Source organism: Lepisosteus oculatus, chromosome 9 (genome assembly GCF_040954835.1).
Source record: "Lepisosteus oculatus isolate fLepOcu1 chromosome 9, fLepOcu1.hap2, whole genome shotgun sequence".
Classification (NCBI taxonomy): Eukaryota; Metazoa; Chordata; class Actinopteri; order Semionotiformes; family Lepisosteidae; genus Lepisosteus; species Lepisosteus oculatus.
Window position 1 is genome coordinate 15,004,079 of NC_090704.1, and position 19,141 is coordinate 15,023,219.

Sequence of the window (19,141 nt, forward strand, 5' to 3'; positions counted from 1 at the left end):
TGGATATTTCCATTGGCCAGGTGGTGAACATGAAATAAATGCAATTCTACAATATATTCCTGTTTGTTTGGTATTATTTTTAAGCTAAAATCATTTCATAATAAAGAAATATCTAACAATGTCATGTGTCATTCAACACATGTCAAGGACACTTGCTTTGTTTGTTCCATAGGTGTAAGGATGGTATAAAACACTACATAGCTGAAATATTACTCATATAAGATAAAACACTTAGTTATCAATAAAATAAAATAAACTGAATGCTTAATGCTTGTCTTGACAGCATTCAAGGCTATTGAATCACATTGGATTACACAGTATGTAAGCACAGACCTGCTGTAGTGAGCTTTTGCTTTCAAAGTGATTGCTGCATATAGCTGAATTTGGCGTCATAAAGAAAGAACTTGCACAAATTTTCCTACTGAAGCTTTATGGTAAATCCATTTTTGGAGATGGACAGTTTTCCCTGGGTTGGTTTCTGTCCCCTGCTGGCACAGAGCTTAGTGCAAAAGTAACAAGTGACAGTGTTACATACGGTCACAGAGCAGGGCCGTCTGAAGGGGCATTATGGGTGTCGCAGAGCCCAGCGTAGGAGCAGCGTTGAGGTGATGAAACACCTAACTGGGTTGTGCAAAAAGACATACAGAACTGAACAGAACTACTAATCGCCGTTGTTGCTAATGCTAGCGGTACCATCAGTCGTCTCAATGCTAGCATCCTTGTCGTTGTCGAGATCACCGCCTGTGTCCGTTTCTACAACGAACCTTTCCAAAGACCCTTTTAAGCGCCACATTTGCACCCTCCCTCTTCTGCTTCCTTTTTCTTTTCTCGCACCCAGTGTAGTATTTTGGAAATCTGTCCCCATCTCTGCATGCGCTTGCCATTTTTCAACCCGGCTAACTTTTTTTCCGAGCTAGTTTAGTTCTGCCGCAATCACTTTTAGCTGGCAGCTGATGGCCTATGACGTAGTTAGCACGGGACACACCTCCAGTTCTGAATAAAGCACCTGCTCTCCCACTATTATTTCGATTTCATCTTGTGTTAAAATAAGAGTTTTGTGTGTCGCTTTATTAAAATATTGAAAATGTATGTATTTATATTTTTAGACGTGTGTGAATCGGAATTGGGAATGGGAGGGGGCTGATCTGCGTGGGGCCTCCAAAGTGCGGGGTCCGGGCGGCCACCCCTTTGAGACAGCCCTGTCACAGAGGGACCCTGACCACTTAGACTCTCTTCACCCCTCCCTCACCAATTGCCATGAGTGTGAAAACCACCAAACAGGGGTGATAGCCCCCATTTTACTTGAACACTACACCACTGGTTTGTGCCCTGCTCCCCTGATTTATTCCTCTTATTCCACATGGATCTGCCTTGATTTAGCACAACATATTGTATATGAAGTATGTGTGAACATGCATACATATATATCAATGTTTTTGTCACATACTATATATAAAAGTATATAATATTATATTGTAAATAATATTTACCAGATACAGAAAGAAACATACTGCTGTCCCTTTGTCTATGAACTGCACAATTATAATCAGAAGGAAAAATGCACAACCTTATAGCACACATTAACAGTGACAATAAAATGACACCTTCAGTCATGGGAGTTCAGTTTCTTAAGCATTTATAAAATAACGTTATTCGTATAGAAAGTGTTATGGCGATTGTAAATATATTTCATAACTTTATTTTAAATGATGACAAAATCTAAATGCATAAATAAAGCTTACATCTTGATTTGTAAACATCAGGTCATCTGCAGCATTGAATGAAAATTGCATTCTTCTGACACATCAAATACAAAGACACCAAAGTAAAAGTCACCAGCTGTGCAAGTTAATAGCATATTCTAATACAATAATCACTAGTACAATAATTCATCATGAAACAGGCATATTGCATACAGTAGGATACATTGTAGAAGAATTATTCTTGAGACACGAATGATATTTCTCTACATTAATGACAGGAAAGGACACTTAAAAGTTGCTTTGGCACTGGTAGTGTCTGGCAGAGACTTCATTGGGTTCATGTGGCATCTGTGTATATACTATAAATATTGTATAGTACTATACAGAGAGACACCTGCACCTGTTTTATTTTAAATGCACAGATGTAACTGTACCTGTCACCAGATTTTCTTTAAGGTTGCTCAGTCTGTTAACAATTCATCACATTTGAATGTTCAACAATTTGTTTTTCATTAATGGAAAGCTAATCTCAGTGCTGTGATGTATTAAGACTCAGGCGAACTAAATACACAGAGAAAGCTATTTGATCCAGTAATTGTTCCCTTTGATTCTAATGTAACAAAATATGTTTCTGTCTTTATCTGGGTAAATGAGCATGGTAGTTCTAGGATTAAAAGCAGTCTACATAGAAAAGAAATACTGAAATGATTGAAGCTTATTAAATTGATAAGCTTCCCCTCCTATTGAAGCAAATTGCTGGTTATCATTGCCTACAAAAAACAACACAATTAGAGAGCTGAGAGCTTTGTTAGTCGTGTCAGGGATTGTAACAAGACAATATTGAAAAAGAACAACCACAAAGACACACATACTGTATTTATCTTTAAAAAAGCTAATTTAAAAAGCATTGAACATGTTACTTGTAAACCCTAAAGTAAATTCAGTCCAGACTTTTGATTTTTACAAGGTTCATATGGAGATTTGTATCAGCATGCAGGTTGCAAATGAACAAGAAAGGGTTCCACTCTTAAAAGACAGCCTTTTTTGGACTCCTTCTGTTATATCCCTGTCATATCCCTTTCTGTCATCATCTCTCTTAGAAAGCTGCATAGCCAAAGCATTGTTTCTGCTTTTCATCCAGGAATCAACCTCCACTTGTTCATTTGTATTTTTACTACCTTGTGCTGTTAGCTCTGTGGAAAAGGCCTTGAAGCTGTACAAACTCCATGTCAAGTGAAATGGAAAGAGGTGTTCTTTGGCGATGTTCCCTTATGAAGTTTCTGGACTTGGCTTTGTGCAAAGCTAATAGCCACAGAAGCACCCACAGTGTTTCCGTCATCTGCCTTAAACCGACATCTTTCATTTTTACTGATATCAGTTTGCTCACAATCTAGCATGCTCAGAAGGCTGGTTCTTTTAAAAAAATATTTACATTTTAGACTTCTCACACAAAAACTGTCTTGAAAGCAGACTGCTGTAGAATGTCTGCACAGTTGTTGTGTCTGATGTGTCTAGGAGGGCCCCTCAACATTTATAGTGGTCACAGTGGCCATGAAGCACCTCTGAAAGAGTCGGTCGGGGTCGGGGGGCTGGTTGTCGCAGTCCAGTTTGCGACTCAGGAAATGCTTGCGGAATCCCTGTGGACCTGTTGGTGCATTGGAGTGGCTGGGCCCTTCCAGAGCCCCGAGATCAGCACCTGTGAGGCACAGAAACAAGCTGTCGCTAAAGGCACAGCGCACATGCAGGCAAACATCACTTAGCCAAATAATAACCATGCTCCTTGTGCAAATCAAAAACTTTTGAGCGTCACTACTAATGTACAAGGCACCACAGTAGATTAAAGATTGTATGCATTTGCGTACATTGTATAATCAGATTTTAATGACTTCAGACATCTAAATTCTGAATAATTTATGAATGTGAAATATTGACTCAGGAGGTGAAGAACCTCACAGGAGGTTCTGCAAAAGGGCTGCAGATTATGCCACTGACTCCAATTTCAAGCTCTCCAGCTCTTGCAGGTTGCTGAACAACAAGAGAGCTTAATGTCAGAAAGGAACAGACGCCTAGAAGATTGAGTGGACTTGAGACTAGTGATATTATCAGGCTTGTGTTACAAAAAAAACATACAAACTGTTTGGTCAGAATGAGAAAATGCACACAAGAATGTAGAATCATACATCTAATGAGACAGCTGGTAAAGTTGTAACATATTTTAAAGGGAAATTGTGTTAGAAATTTAATTGGCCTTTAAACATAACTAAAAGGCTCTTGCATTAATAGGGTCTTTAAGACAGAACTGGTTGACCACTGAATTTATCATATAATTAAAATTGTGATTAAACCTGAAAGATAAATGTAGTTTTTGCATTGCTTCAGTACTGAATATTACACTGAACAAATTACCAAGGCCATCAGCTGTGCTAGCTAACTACCTATGGCAGTAATTGACTATGCAAACCTGTATTGCACACCATTTACTGATGTTTCAATATCATACATTTCTCTTCTACGTTCACAGTCACGGTGGGCTTCCATTACACAACCTATTGGTTGTTTGGCGTTCGTTAAATAATGAAATGCCACTGAAAATAATATGACAAGTCACCTAGCATGGTCTGCACCTTGTTAAGGTATTGTAAGTGACAGCTGTAATATCAGTAACTTGGAGGTTAATCACCTGAGATACACATAGATTTATAATTGTATTCAGCAAATATATACAAGGTGAATACTGAAACACTGAGTTACTTAGCTTAATAAGCAATATTAAGTAAGTTTATCATGATTAAATAACGCTGCAGAGAAAATTGTGAGAATCTTTTTCCGACTCTTTTAATACAGTTAAATGTAGCCCTTTTTTGGCATTTCCATTTTTCTTTACAGATGCATGTTGCCATGACTCAAATCTGTCGCTAGTGCCTATTAGTGAATAAACAGATGTCAAAGTTCCTGTAAATGTTAGTGATGCTGAATGTTAATGAAATTGTACAACATCCCTGGCAAAACACCTGTCCTCAAGGGCTTTATGCGTGGGCTTTATAAAAATAGATATTTTTAAAATCAGACCTGGAAAAATGCTATATTGGTGCGCATTAACAAATCATTTTATGGCTAGATTAACAGATGGAACTGTTTCTCTATGTAGATATTTATATGCAGACTTAATAGAACAGTGATATATCAATTTCCCACTACTTATTTGAATTTTTGGTTTGAAGTCTAAGTCGCATAAATCTATATTAATTTTCACAACGTTGTGGTTGAGTCATCAATCTGAGCAAGTCTATCTTAACTGTCATTATGCCTTAAATATCAGTGGGTCACAGAAAAATTGCCAAATGATGGGAATCTTTATGTATCAATATAGGCCCCCAAATCAAATTGTCAACTAACAAGTGCTGGATGATGAAAAGGCAGTGTCAGATGGAATATTAACAGCCTAGATCTGCTTCTGAAACAACTGCTTTTGTTTCACTGTCATTAATTCTGTTAAGAATATATAAAAATTGCATTGAGAAAGAAACTAATGTAGAAGCTTTTGTGCTCATACACCTTGCACCCGAAGAGATTTGTGAAAACAGTACTGTTTTATCATTTTTCATACTAAATTCATCTAATGGCAACTCTTCTATAAAAAGTGCATGGAACATGTTGCAAACTGTGCCGCATTAGGAAAAGCTTTGAGACCCGTACAAAGCACCCTCTAATTTTAAATGAGATAATTGACTCTGACCTTCTCAGTTGATCAATCCTCTGAAAATGTAATGCATCCTAATCAGTAAGCAGGGCTTGGCCTAGAGAAGTTGAATATTTTGTATTATTCTGAACTCTATTGATCGCTTATTGTGTCACACGGTGTACTTATCTACAAAGCTAAAGAGACAGTGAGACCCCCTACCTTGTAAACACCTCACTTGTAAACAACACAACATGTCATTATTCCCATTTAACCAAGTCTAAATTTAAGGAACATTGTGGCAGTGAGTACAGGCTCTCTAATCCCTGAAAGCAATTATTACTACATCATCTCTTTTTTGAGATTCACAGTAGGGTTCAGTAACTCAACAAGAGAAAAAAACACTCAAATATAAAAATACATTCACTATGTTTAAGGACACCTGGAGGACGTGTATCTTCTTGCTGGGCCATTTTGTCTTTGCTATTATTTCATTAGCAATATACAGTAAATACTGATAATGGGTAAACCTCATGCTCGAAAGGGCTGGTCAGGATGAGATATGAACATAAACAGTTGAGTGGAAAATTGGTAACAGTAAATAGTATTCTGTATCTGTTTGTCAATAGAACAAACACTGATTATGACTGTAAAATCTTTTTAAAATATGTGAATGGCACATTATGTGTTGTACAAATGCTGTAGTCATGCAGCAGAAAATAAGCTAATTTTGATATGGCCATTGTGCAAATTTGTCCTCAGTATCCCAAACGTAATAGCTGAGAATATTCAGCTCAGCTAGTGAAGAGAAAGTCTGGACAAGGAGTACAAAGAGAGGAGCTAATTTTGCATCATTCTCTTTCTCCAGTGTAGACTTGTCTACTGTGTTTATGCTCTATCAACAATATTTTTAAGAGTCTGTATTGCAGTCTTCTATCAAATAATCTTCCCAGGAAAAGGATTTCTTGCTGAACTGCTTAAAATATTTTTCTTACTTTGAATAAAACAAAGTACACCATGGTAACAGTCTTATGATCTACAGTCTTAAATACTCAACCTCATAGCTTTCAATTTTGACTTCATGTTTTATCACTGAGCATAAAGCTATTCATTGGGCTGACTTTGACAATGTTTTTTAATTGTACAGACATTAACTAATGTCATTCCCTTTAGACTTAGAACTATAGTGGTGGCCTAAATGTTAAGAAAACAATTTTCAGCTGATTGCTGTTTTTGATTGTGTTTTGTGTTTTATACTTTTGTCGATACCACTGTCTTGCTTTTTAAGTAAGAAATGATTATATGCTCTGGATGTCAGGTATATGTAAAATCAGCTGGTCTAAGCTGAATGTGTGTTTGAAACAATACAATATGGGAAAGCTAAGTAAATATACATTCCATTTACTTATTTTTTATATTTATCTGAGCAGCTCTGCTACTGTATAACATGCACTCCTGCCAGGACAGCCTAAAGAGAATAGCTTATGATACTTTAAAGGGATTTCTGGAAATGCATTCCTCTAAGCATGCCGCAAAATATTCGATTTCACTTAACACCAGAGTAACCCATTAATGATTTGTTAATTGCAAAACAGGCTGCATCATTTTCAGTGCACATACTGGTATTTGTTACTAGTCACTGATAATGTGAAAATGGCCTTAGATTATTTAAATCAGTTCTATTTAATTATACACACTGCATTATTTAGGAATCATTTGCATGATAATATTGACTGTTAGCTCATCAAAACAGCATGTGCTATCATTGAGAGAGTTTGCCCCTGCACTTATATTATTACTGTCTTGGGACACAGTTTGTTTGGCGGTCTAGATACTTTCTATGCAAGCTGACACAGTGGATGCTGTTCTACAGAAAAAAAAAGATTTGTTGCTTGTTGGCAGGACTCTTGGCATTAGGTTTTTGGTATAAAGCATTATACCACAACACAATATCTCTTCCAATATCTCAGAGCTCCCAGATTTCAGTCTGGGTATTAAACAGAGCTGCTGCATGGTGTCTTGTCTGTTTCAGTACCTTCAGAATCTTAGGTTCTTTATTTCCTCTCAGCCTTTTCCAAAGAACAGCTTATCTAGCCTTGTTTGCTAACTCTCTCCTGAGAATACCACATTTGGTTTTGTTACAGTATGAAGATTAATGTCATACAGTGGCAGTAACACCCACAGATGAGTGTACTTCAAATCATATGTACCTGTGTGCATGCAAATCATATGATACAGTCACATATTTTGAAGAGCTCAAGAAGAAGAATGAGTAGTTAAAACTCTGTTCTGTACTATTCAAATTCCATAAATTATAAATGAAGGAATTAAACACTGAAATGCCTACAAAAAATGTTTTTACAGGTTTGTTCCCCATTCATTTCTTTTGGCTGTTGAAAATATGTTTGAAATCACTAAAAATCAGGAATGCCTGTAATGTATGTGCAGAAACTGAATATTCAGTATAAAACAGAAATTTAAAGGATTTAAAATGCTTCTGCCACAAATGTCCGCTATGAAAAATGTTTGGACATCATTGAAAGTACAAATCACTGACCTCTAGCCAGGGGTTCTGATGTACAGGTGAATACTAATCAAATCGGCTTTCTTGTGTGACCTTTATACAGGTACAGCTACAATGAGATTAAGTTATTTTTGGTAAATTCAATCCATCATGTATTATACAGTTTACCTGTTTAATTATATGTATTATACATGTACTGTATTATACAATAAACCTGTTAAAGCCAAAACCTCCTTCAAAGAAGTAACGTAAAGTTACCACAAATGTAATGAGATCCCTGTCACAGTCATCATCCCTCCTCTAGAGGGCGCTCTGACCTTTTTATATTAGTTTCATTATTACGTGCACCTGTCTCCTGTTTAACCCGTCACAATATATGTTATGTACCTTCTAATCTCTGTGATCAGTATTGGAAGATGGACGCCACAAGGCTTGCCTATTCCCCGGACTTGCGTGTAGCTCGAGACAGGTCTTATTCAACATCCTGACCATCTGGGTCCAGGGCTTGGAGCGCCTGGCCTTGTGTTCGTGTTTTTAGCTTCCCAGTTCCTGTTCCTGTTCTGGTCCCAACCCAGTTCCTGTTTTTAACTGTTCATCTTGGATTGACCTCCTGGCTACCTGGACTTTGGATTGTGTGCTGTTTTTCCCTTTTGGACTCCCACTGGACTTGTTTGCCTGCACTCCCCCACGCACCTGGATCACCATCCTAGCCAGCTCCTGTCAGTCCTCCCATCCATTCCTCTCCATGTTTTCCCTGTCTTTCTCCAGTCTCTTCCAGATTTTACTGTCTGCATAGGGTCCTAATTACTCACTACACGGGAGTCAGGACTGGCGCCCGTGACAATCCCAAGCATTAAGAAAAATAACTGGGTTAAAGAATTTAAATTTGCCTGTTTCCTGATCTTTTAGGTCCTTTCCATGTCAAACACATGTAATCAGCTTCCATTAAACAGCTGAACATATCTGTAGGACTATTGTCTTTTATCATCCTTAGTAGATGCTGTACTTATTGAGAGATATTTACAAAGCAAGATTAGCAAGCCAAATGAAGAAAATTGCCTACAATGTATGTGAATTGGCATTTATTTGGAAAGCATGTTCAAACCATAAAAACAATGCAATAAAACTACTTTCAGTATCTAATTTTTAAAGAAGGTGACCGACATTAAGTCATAAATTAGGGACCAGAGTGCAGATAACCGTTTTTGCACCCAAGTCAAAATTCCTTTTTCAGCATCCTTTCAGTCATCAATATCTGTTTTACATTTACAGACTTCAGATCTAGAAAAGAAATACTCAACAGTGTGATAAAATCTGCTTTTTCCAACCAGAAAGCTGAAGCTACATAAAACATGTCAAGATCAGTTTTGAAAATGTCAGATTCCTTGAGCTGTATCATCAGTTTCAGGAGTTTCTTCCTCATGTTTTACTGTGCAGCTGGGTAGTGTTAAATGATCTATCACAGGCACATTTCCTGATAATGATATTTCACCAACAGAAGCAATGTATTTACAAACTTGAGGAGGCCATTGAGTCAATCTAACTGCTATGGTTGTTAGTAGCTTAATAATCCAAGGATCTTTTTTTAGTCACAGTATATTCAATGGACTTAAATAGTTGCTCTATCATCAGGATATACACAGATCATATTATCTAGAGAGGATGATAATCTTGTCTTTCCAAGTGCAGTATAGCCATGCGCTATAGTATTATGATGGAGATCATTCCATGGTGATGCTACTTTTATACTACATTGCAACAACCTTAAATGACGGAATCTCAATGTTTTTTAAGTACTTTCTACACTACATATTTGACTAAAGGTGCAAATATAAAAGTTAAAGTTGCAACCACTTGACCTACCCATCTTGAGGTCTGGGCAATAATATAAGACACCATGAAAGTACTATTATAAAAGATTATTGCTCGGGAAATATTCGGGAATGTTTTCTTCACTTTTACCCTGTTTTTCCTCTTTTTATTATAGAAATTTATCTCACAAAGCTTTTCTGTGCTTTTATCCTGCTTTTGTGTGATTTATGACACTTGAACAGTAATCCTCACTCCTTGTCCTAGAGATCTACAGCCTTGCAGATTTAATAGAAAACTCAAACATAATGCCTAAAGAGCTGATTCAAGTTATATGGAGATCAAAACAGAAAACAGAAGTGTTTCTCCAGGACCAGGAGTGAGGATCAGAGCATTGTGATGACACTGTGACTAACCAGGTCAGTAATCATAAAAACTTTGCAATGCTAATATTGTGAATGTGGACTGTGTGACTGTAGCAAAGTTCAGCACAATTAAAGCGTGATACAGTATAACTAAAGAAGATCACAGTGAAAGTATGCTGCTGTATATTAGTACAACCTGTAGAGAAAAACCACAGTGGTGGAAGCTGAAAATTCACCAGGTTAAATTTCAGAAGGGGTGTCATTCAAGGTTTTGGAGCAGCTTGGTATCCCATAACCCCGAGTTACTTCTTCCCCAGCGCACTGTCCTACCTGGGGCTCGCAGCGGAAGTCCATTGTCCAGCCGGCTGGGCTTGGTAGCAATGAAGAGGTAGCAGAGAACACACACGGTGATGACAAAGGCAAGTAGCACTACTGCTGCAATGGACAGGCCCACCAGCGCCCCCACACTGCCAATGCAAAGCCAGAGAGAGACAAGACAAGAAACAAAGGTCAGGAAAACAAATAAGACTCCAACTGCTTACAGGTTTGATCATTTACAAGCTGCACCCTCAAAACGCTGATTGATTTCTACTAAATATGTTAGATGACAAAGAGGCATCCATTTCTCTTCTAACTGCTTCGTGCAATCCAGGGTCACGGCAGGATACACCCCGGATGGGACACCAGCCCATCACGGGGCACTCACAGGCAGACACATACACACTTACACCAGAGCCAATGTTCTCAGAAGCCAATTAACCTACCACAATGTTTTGGATTTTGGTAGGAAACCAGAGCACCTACAGGTGGTTCCATACAGATAGCACTTCAGGTCCAGAATTGATCTTATGATGCCACTTTATCTGCATATTTTCTCAAAATATAAAGTTATAGCTTTAGGTGACTGTGAAGTGTCTCTTACATTTCTAAGATAAAGTTTGTGACACTTGGCAAAGTAAACACTTCTAGCTTCAAACCTGAGAGGATGTTTGCTGAGGTCTGGGGGGTCCCTTCAGCAGAAACAATTGTAAAGTTTTTCTTAGTATACCTAGGCAAGCTATATGATTGCAAAGGAGCATGACAGAAAGAGACAATATAAGATCACATTAAGAGCACAGGAAAGAGAGGGAAGAAACAAGAAGGAGCAGGGAAAAAGGAAAGAGAAGGAAGTCCAGAGGAGTCTGGACTTGAAGCTTGTGTCAGGTGAGAGCCCCTACTTCATGATCATCCAAATCAAACTTGACTGGAGCCACGTATTTGAACCTTGTTAGAGAGAGTGTGCTGTTCTGTGTTTTATAACATCACTTTATAAACCCTATACAACCTCTTGCATTAGGAATTTGTCTTTTCACATACCCGAGCTTGCTCTCTATGAGACACACAGACAGGGAGAGAGCATTGGGGTCAGAGCACAGGGTCAGCCATTGTACAGTGCCCCTGGAGTAGTTGGGGTTAAGGGCCTTACTCAGGAGCCCAACAGAGTAGGATTCCTCTGCCAGCTACACGATTTGAACTGGCAACCTTCCAGCCACTGGCGCAGATCCTTAGCCACAGAGCCACTGCCCCACCCATGTGTTTAGGGAACTTGTGTAAAAGATACCTCAGTTAGAAAAGTCTTTCCTGCATTTTTATGGACAGGGATATAGGCTCCCATTTATTTTGTGGCATCTCGGGTGCAGAGAGAGAGATTGAACTGCAGGTTGCATTATATTTAGTTAGAAGGCAGCTCATCTCTTATGTGGCCTCTGTAGGCACATTAAGAGCTTAATGCTTAATAGAAGTCTGGGGTTTTCTGGGTGACCACCTTGTTTGTAAATACTGTAACTTATATGTTGTATGTTTTGTTGTTTGTGGTGTAGTTTGTTTTTTGTAATTGTAATAAATATTTGTTTAACCAAGTGTGTCTGGATTATCATCCCTCTTAACAAAGCTGTGTCAGAGAACAAAGAATTCACTTGCTTCTAGTCTTTCGTATTAAATAAATGTCTTTCAGTTAGAATCTCAAACAGACCTCCAAGGTCCTCCAGACCTGCAAAGGACCACATAGAGGCAGGTCACACCAAAAAATGTCTGTTACAATTGTAACAATGCGTGAATATCTTGGACTGTGTTTAACACTGGCTTTATATTAAATACCCTTGAAGGAGGTAGAGGGCCAATGTGGAACCAGTCTATAGGCATCATGTCGATCAAAGGGTTAAGGGATGAGCAGATAGTTCTATTCTCCTTTTTAGAGAGAAAATACTTGTGCATCTGAGCTCACGTGCTACTGGCATGGCTCTGAGATAAACCCTGTGGCAGCCACATGAGTATCTGATATAGTGGTACTAATTTACTAATGCGGGTGTTGTCAAGGAAACTGCATGTCCACATAGTTGTCAGAAAAAGGAAGACGAGTGTGCCACCTTCCTTGCCAAGGGGGCCCTCTAGAGGTGACTAGTAGAGACACAGGGTGAGATAAACCTCCACCATGTCCCCATAGCTGAAAGCTGCCTATGAGTGTCCATACAGTGGGTCCTGGAGAGAGCATCAGCATTCCCATGTGCTGAACCTGCACAATGTTCCAACGTACACCTGTAGGGTTGTAGAGTCGGGAACTACTTGGTTACTCAGGCGTTTTTGTCCTTGTTAGTCTTCATCCAGGTGAGCAATGCATGGTCCGTCACTAGGGTGAGTTCCCTGCTGAGCAGATAGTACTGCAGGGATTCAATAGCCCTCTTCACTGCCAGACATTCCTTTTCCACAGCAGCACAGTTTCTCTCTTGTGGGATCATCTTGCAGCTGAGATAAAGGATGGGATTCTCAATCCCATCAAACTTCTGAGATAAGACAGACCTCAATTCTCTCTCAGAGGCATGTGTCTGCAGAAGGAAACAGCACGAAAAGTCTGGCACCCTAAGCACTGGATTTGTACAGTGTACCACCTTCAAGTCGGAAAATGCTTTAGCTGACTTCAGAGTCCTAGGAATTGTCTTAGGGCCAGACCGGCACGTCATATCTGTCAGTGAACTGAGGAATAAATCTGCATTAATAACCTACCTGTTTTGGTGCAGTTGGGTGATAATATCCTCTTTCTCTTTTGGCCAGTGACAAAGGGAGAGGGTTACTGATATTTTCACTTTTTTCAACAGCTCAAATGTGAAGAAGACCCTTCGCCAGGGTTAAATTCATGCCATTATTATAATATGTTGACTTGGTCATTGTTTTCTTTCTTTTTATGATCGGAATGGCTTGTTCTGTATGTTACTGGCCCATTTATTTCACATACCTCACAGGGACCTTGCCACAAGGCATAAAGTTTACACTTAGGGGTGGGTTGTAGAAACATTACCCGGTCCCGATTTAAACTTTAGCAGTTGTGCCTTGAGGTTACAGCTCTGTTCTTGTCTGTCCTGTGCCTTTTTGAGGTGGATTTCTACTAGCATTCTTAATTGCTTAAGTCTATTGTAAAATGTATTCATATAGTTGAGGACATTGTGCAATCTGAGTCTCCTGAGCCACATCAACCATTTCCTACGGTTGTCTCCCACACAGTAGTTTGAATGGGGAAAAACCCCATCAAGGTTTGGGGCTTCCATGACAGCAAACATTGGAAGAGGAAAGAGTTAATTCTAATCATTTTGCTTGGTTTGAGCCACCTTTTTCAACAGCTGCTTCAGGGGGTGGTTAAAATACTCCACCAAGCCATCGGTCTGGGGGTGATATACTGCATTTCTAAAGATTTTAATTTTTAGAAGAACCACAACTGCCTGCATGAGGCGGGAGGAGAAGACAGTTCCCTGGTCCATCATGATCTCTTACGGTAGTCCGACTTGTGTGAGTAAATTGACCATGTACTATGGCCCTTACTATGTATTGCTGACAGCCCTGTCCAGGTAACACGAGGCATAATCCACCATTACTAATACGTATCCTTGACCCTGGGAAGCTTTAGGGAGACGATCTAGCATGTCCATTGTGATGTGAGTACAGGATTCCTCATGATGGGTAGGGGCTGCAGCAGTTACATGCAGCCATTGTTTTGGAAAGCTAAGCTGACAGTCAGGACAGTTATTACAGTAGCACCTGATGTCGGCATACAGCATCTCCTGGCCAAAAAAATCTTTTTAGTACCCTTTCTTGGGTCTTCTCTATCCCCAGGTATCCATCAAGTAAATGTAAGTTGGACAGTTTAGGCATGAATTGCCAATATTGTGGTTATTAGGAGTTGCTCCAGATTCGGGCCGTCAAGTTGGTAAAGATCATTTCTGATGATAAATTAATGAGTTATTCGTGAGCATCAACAGGTTGTCCATTGAACTCAGAGTCTTGTTCCTGTGTGCGTTTCAATGTAAGATCCTCAACCTGGTCTCGTTGAAAATGTGTGGTCAGTATTCCCATTTCCCAAGGTGTCAAGGGGGTCGGTACAGGCAGAGACCATCTTCTGTGTTTTTTGTTATCACCAGTACTTTTGTGTCTTAAAAAAGTGAGACAGTGTTCCAGCAAATGTTTTCCAGAGAATATCTGAATATTAGGAACATTAAGCAAAGAAACATTACATCCTAGACAGAAGGGTTAAGGGATGACTAGATGGTCCTATTCTCCTTTTTAGAGAGAAAATACTTGTGCGCCTGAGCTCAAGTGATACTGGTGCGGTTCTGAGGCAAACCCTGGGGCAGACACATGAGAATCTGATATAGCGGTACTAATTAGTAGAGCGGGTGTTGTGTAAGGGGGCCCTCTAGAGGTGACTAGCAGAGGCACAAGGTGAGATTAACCTCCACTATGTCACACAATGCAACTTTTCTGAAGTGCATTAAGCAAGGAAAAAAATGGATCAACACACTATATTTGGGAATTTATAAAGAATTCAGATGGTTATATTAATATTGTACATACTGTACAGTATATGACATTGTCTGCATACAGTAAATAACTACTGGATGCAAATAACATATAACAGTAGATTTGCACTGACTAGCTGTATGATACTGCACACTGTTAACTGTCCAGTCTGCCCCTAAATTTACAGCCTATTCAAACCATTTATACCATTAAAACTTTGCACCTTGAGCAGTGAAGTTTGATTTTGATATGGAAGCCTTCAGTGTGCACTATAATCAACCATGGGAAAGTGTTCCTTGTGGTCTAGTTTAGATATGTAATAATTTTCATTGCTCTGGAGTGTGCAGATTTCATCTCATAGATGTTATACTTGTTCAACTAACTTAATAAATTTCCTTCAAGATCTTTAAGTCACAGGTCTAGTGTAACTAGTGTAAACTTACCAGTTGATGAAACTGGTGTCTATTCAACAAGTGAAGCCACAGAATGGTCAGAAATGACGTTGTGGAGAAAATGACTGGTGAATAATTGGGGTTGCTGGTGAACAGGAGCATTTTCATTAGCATAGGCATAAGGACATAAATCTAAATTCTAAATTCTAAATTCTGAGGATGAGGAAATGAAACATTTCTCGTAAACCTACTTCACTGAAAGTAGATGTTGTAGAAAGGCCAAAGCATCATTCCAATATTGCTCTCACTCCAGTTTTTTTTACATCAAGGACATATTCATTGAGACATCATGATGACTGCACTATTTTTTATTCCTCCCTCAAACTGACATTTATGTAGAGAGGTGCAAAGAAATATCTAGGGATTGTGTATTTACTTCAGTCGTAATGACCACAGAAGTAGAACTGGAGACTTTTAGCAGTCTTTTTATTTGGTGGATGCATATGTTCTGTGGACTGAGTTTACCTCCAGTTACTTTGAAATGTAAAATAAAATAAGATTATTGTGAGCCACCACAATCCCTTTTAGCTAATGAACCTCACTCATCTGGAGAACCATGTCTGGAACTGGGAATAAGGTGATAAATCTTTTTTTAGAATAAACTGAGAGACAACTGGTTCCCTGCAGCCAATTAGTAATTTAAAAATGAATACTTTATCAGCATCAATGGGGACAAAAACCTATTTAGATATTTCATTTCATATTTTATTAATTATGTATTCACTAGTCATCTACAATTCCTTGGCAATAATTCACTGATTCTCAACTTTTTAACTTAACTTCTGTGTCTTTAAAAAAGTGATGCAATGTTCCAACAAATATTTTCAAAAGAATATTTGAATATTTAGAATATCAAGCAAAGAAACATTACATTAAAAAAATATGACAAAGCAGGGGAAATAATAATTGCACACATAGCAATTTAAACCAAATAACTACGTGAAATAAGTGATTAGCTTCGGTTATTTTAAAATACTTTTTTAAACAGACGGGATAATTGAAATAGTTTTCTTCTTCGTCAATATGTTGTTTAATATTTTCATTACTTTGTTGGATTTGTGAGCACAATAGATCGTGCACAATGAAAAGGGTTGTCCATTATCATTCATACAAACCTATGATAGCTATAACAAGCCTAGAAATTGCCAATTTGCTTCAAGTTGCACGGGCATTAAATTTATCTTCAGCGGTAATGAGAACAGGAAGGAATCGAATTAAACTTGCTTATCACATTGCATTTAATATTATACTCGCCAGAAAACACATTGACAGCGAATGTCTGAAACCAGAAAACCCACAAAATTAACAGAGACAGACGTGCCGGTTGGTATTAAAAAAAATAGCACAGGCATAAGGACATAAGTCTATGTGGAAAAGAAAACCATTTCTTCCGAGTAAACACCTTAGCAGTGAAAATGATAATTTCGGTCAAAAACAGCCTTACCTCAGCCACCACATGTACCCATATTCATAGGGAAAAAAGCTGTTAGGGTCATCACAGCAGTATTTGATATCATTAAATCCACAGCAAAAGACCGCACTGTCATCGTTGCCCGGTTTGGGACACGTGAACCCACTCACAAACACGTTTTCTGCACTGTAGTAGCTTGTACAGTCCGCACTCATTCTGGTCCCTTTGACGGAGAGGTGAGCTGCGTCTGAGGCATCCCACACGCAGGTAAACAGTTCAAGAACACAAGCGAATCGCAGTCAACTTCCTTTAAAGTAACCGTTTCCAGGACTGTACATAAACTGTTGCATCCCTGAACTATCCCATTTTTAAAGTGTAATAAAAACTAGAACCGAAGGTAAGATACGTTATATACTATATGGGTTTTGGAAGGGTGTCCGCAGATGGTGTTCGCCGCGTATGCCTATGTGAGGGAATGTATTTGGTAAAAATAACGACAATATTTCAAGCACTCTGATTATCCCGCTTTGTGCTGACGTCTCTCTCGCTCCGTCTCGCACACTCGCTCTACAGTGATAAATGCATGACTGAAATTATATGATCAAATGGCATAATGACCATAAATCTGAGTATTTTATAAGTGTCTCATTTTTAAAAATGACTGCTTTTTAATATAGCTCCCTAGTACATTTTAAAAGAAGTGCCTTTAATGCACATTATATTTTAATTTAAATGGCACGTGATAAATCTAACTTAGGCAATTAATAAAATAATTGGGCACACATTAAAGAGATGAGAATAAAAACTCACTTTGTTTAAATAAAAAAAAAATGTGCCAGTGTGTTGAGCTCAGAACAGAACCCTTTTTACCAGTATATTTATATTAAAAGCTAACCATTTGAGAGTTATTCAATAAAAGGAGGGTCAGGATCTTCTGTGGTATTTATGCACAACAGGTATAACCAATAAGAAGAACAAATAACCAAAGGTATACCATTGATACACTTTTTCTACATACTCTCCAAATCTCCATAGTCACGTGTCCCAACATACAGTCAGACCTGTGCACAGAATCTAGTGTAGTGGAAATGTGGGTCAAAGCCCTATGGCCACAAGTGTATTGCTTTCTGCAGTTCTTCACCATTTGCAGATCTGATGCTTCTGTAATAGATCAAAATGATTAAAATCCCTGGGAGAAGGTGAGGTTGTGCACCATGTCCAAGGATAAGTATAATATAAGTTATCAGTTAGAATAATAACAGGGATGTTGGCCGCCCGGTTGAGCCTGTTGAATACCCCTGTTGAACAACACCAGAGACCCGGGTTCGTGCTCATGCGGTGAGGGACGAACTGGGATGGGAGTTGCAATATGATTGCAGTGAGATCGGGTCTCACACTTCTGTCGGTCCTATTTAGGTTTTAAAGCTCACAAAAATGGTGAACAAATAATAAGGGGACTTGGGTGCCCATCTGGCTAGTCTCATACTGTACATCCATCATGCAGTTATTGAAGGCATTGCACAGCGCCCATATCTGTTTCCACCATTCCTCAGGTCTATATTCCTCCATGAACTGGTGATTAATTTCTGCCAGTGTTGTGTCATTTACATACTGAAATCACATCATGCCAGTGTTACTCAGTGAACTCATTTACTCAACCGTCTTTAAACTTGGTGTCATTGTGCACAGATGGCAAGCTCCTTTGATCTTATGACAAAGGAGACAATGGTATCCCATTAATCTACATATTCATACTGACTGATGGGTCGTATTTTTGACCATAAGGGTTTTTTTAATTGAAATGGCCGTTAATGTGATCATCATGGCCATCTATTTGCAAACATTTGACCTACAGTAATGGAGAAAAATATTAAGTTAATTTAGATACATAAAATACACATGGAATTACAGGAAATGAAAAAAGCAAAGACCTGTTCTGGTTCAAGACCTCTGATGGCCAGAATTGGATGGTGACATAGAGGACACTGTACAGGAGCATCCTGCCTTGATCCCAGGCTCTCTCCCTATCTGTGTGTCTGTGTGTCTCATGGAGAGCAAGCTGAGGTATGCGAAAAGATCATTCCTAATGCAAGAAAGAAATTGAAAAGGGTTAATAAAGTGATGTTATTATTAAGGAGCATATCTCCTGAGTCACCCTTAACCCCCTGGAAATTGCACACAAGAGTATGGAGGTGAGTACGTGGAGTTTGCAGAAAGAAAGTAGCCATTTGATTTTTTGTGTTGGTAGACATCCGCTTGAAATGGCGTCAGAAGTTTTTCTCAGACCAGATCTTCAAAAACATTGATCCTATGGAAAGATTTGTCAGATGTCAAAGATGTCAGAGGACCTAGCGATAGATAATAGCCCTAGATA

General features: G+C 38.7%; 1 protein-coding gene across 1 annotated transcript; it reads right to left on the bottom strand.

The window, feature by feature from the left end:
- Positions 1–1,675: 1,675 nt before the first annotated feature.
- shisal2a (shisa like 2A) lies at positions 1,676–17,278 on the bottom strand. Its single transcript, XM_006634838.3, has 3 exons — positions 16,801–17,278; positions 10,411–10,547; positions 1,676–3,399 (listed from the first exon to the last, which is right to left on the bottom strand). Exons 1-3 carry the CDS (start codon positions 16,980–16,982, stop codon positions 3,215–3,217), a joined length of 504 nt encoding a protein of 167 aa, XP_006634901.1. The 5' UTR covers positions 16,983–17,278; the 3' UTR covers positions 1,676–3,214.
- Between the last annotated feature and the right edge of the window lie 1,863 nt (positions 17,279–19,141).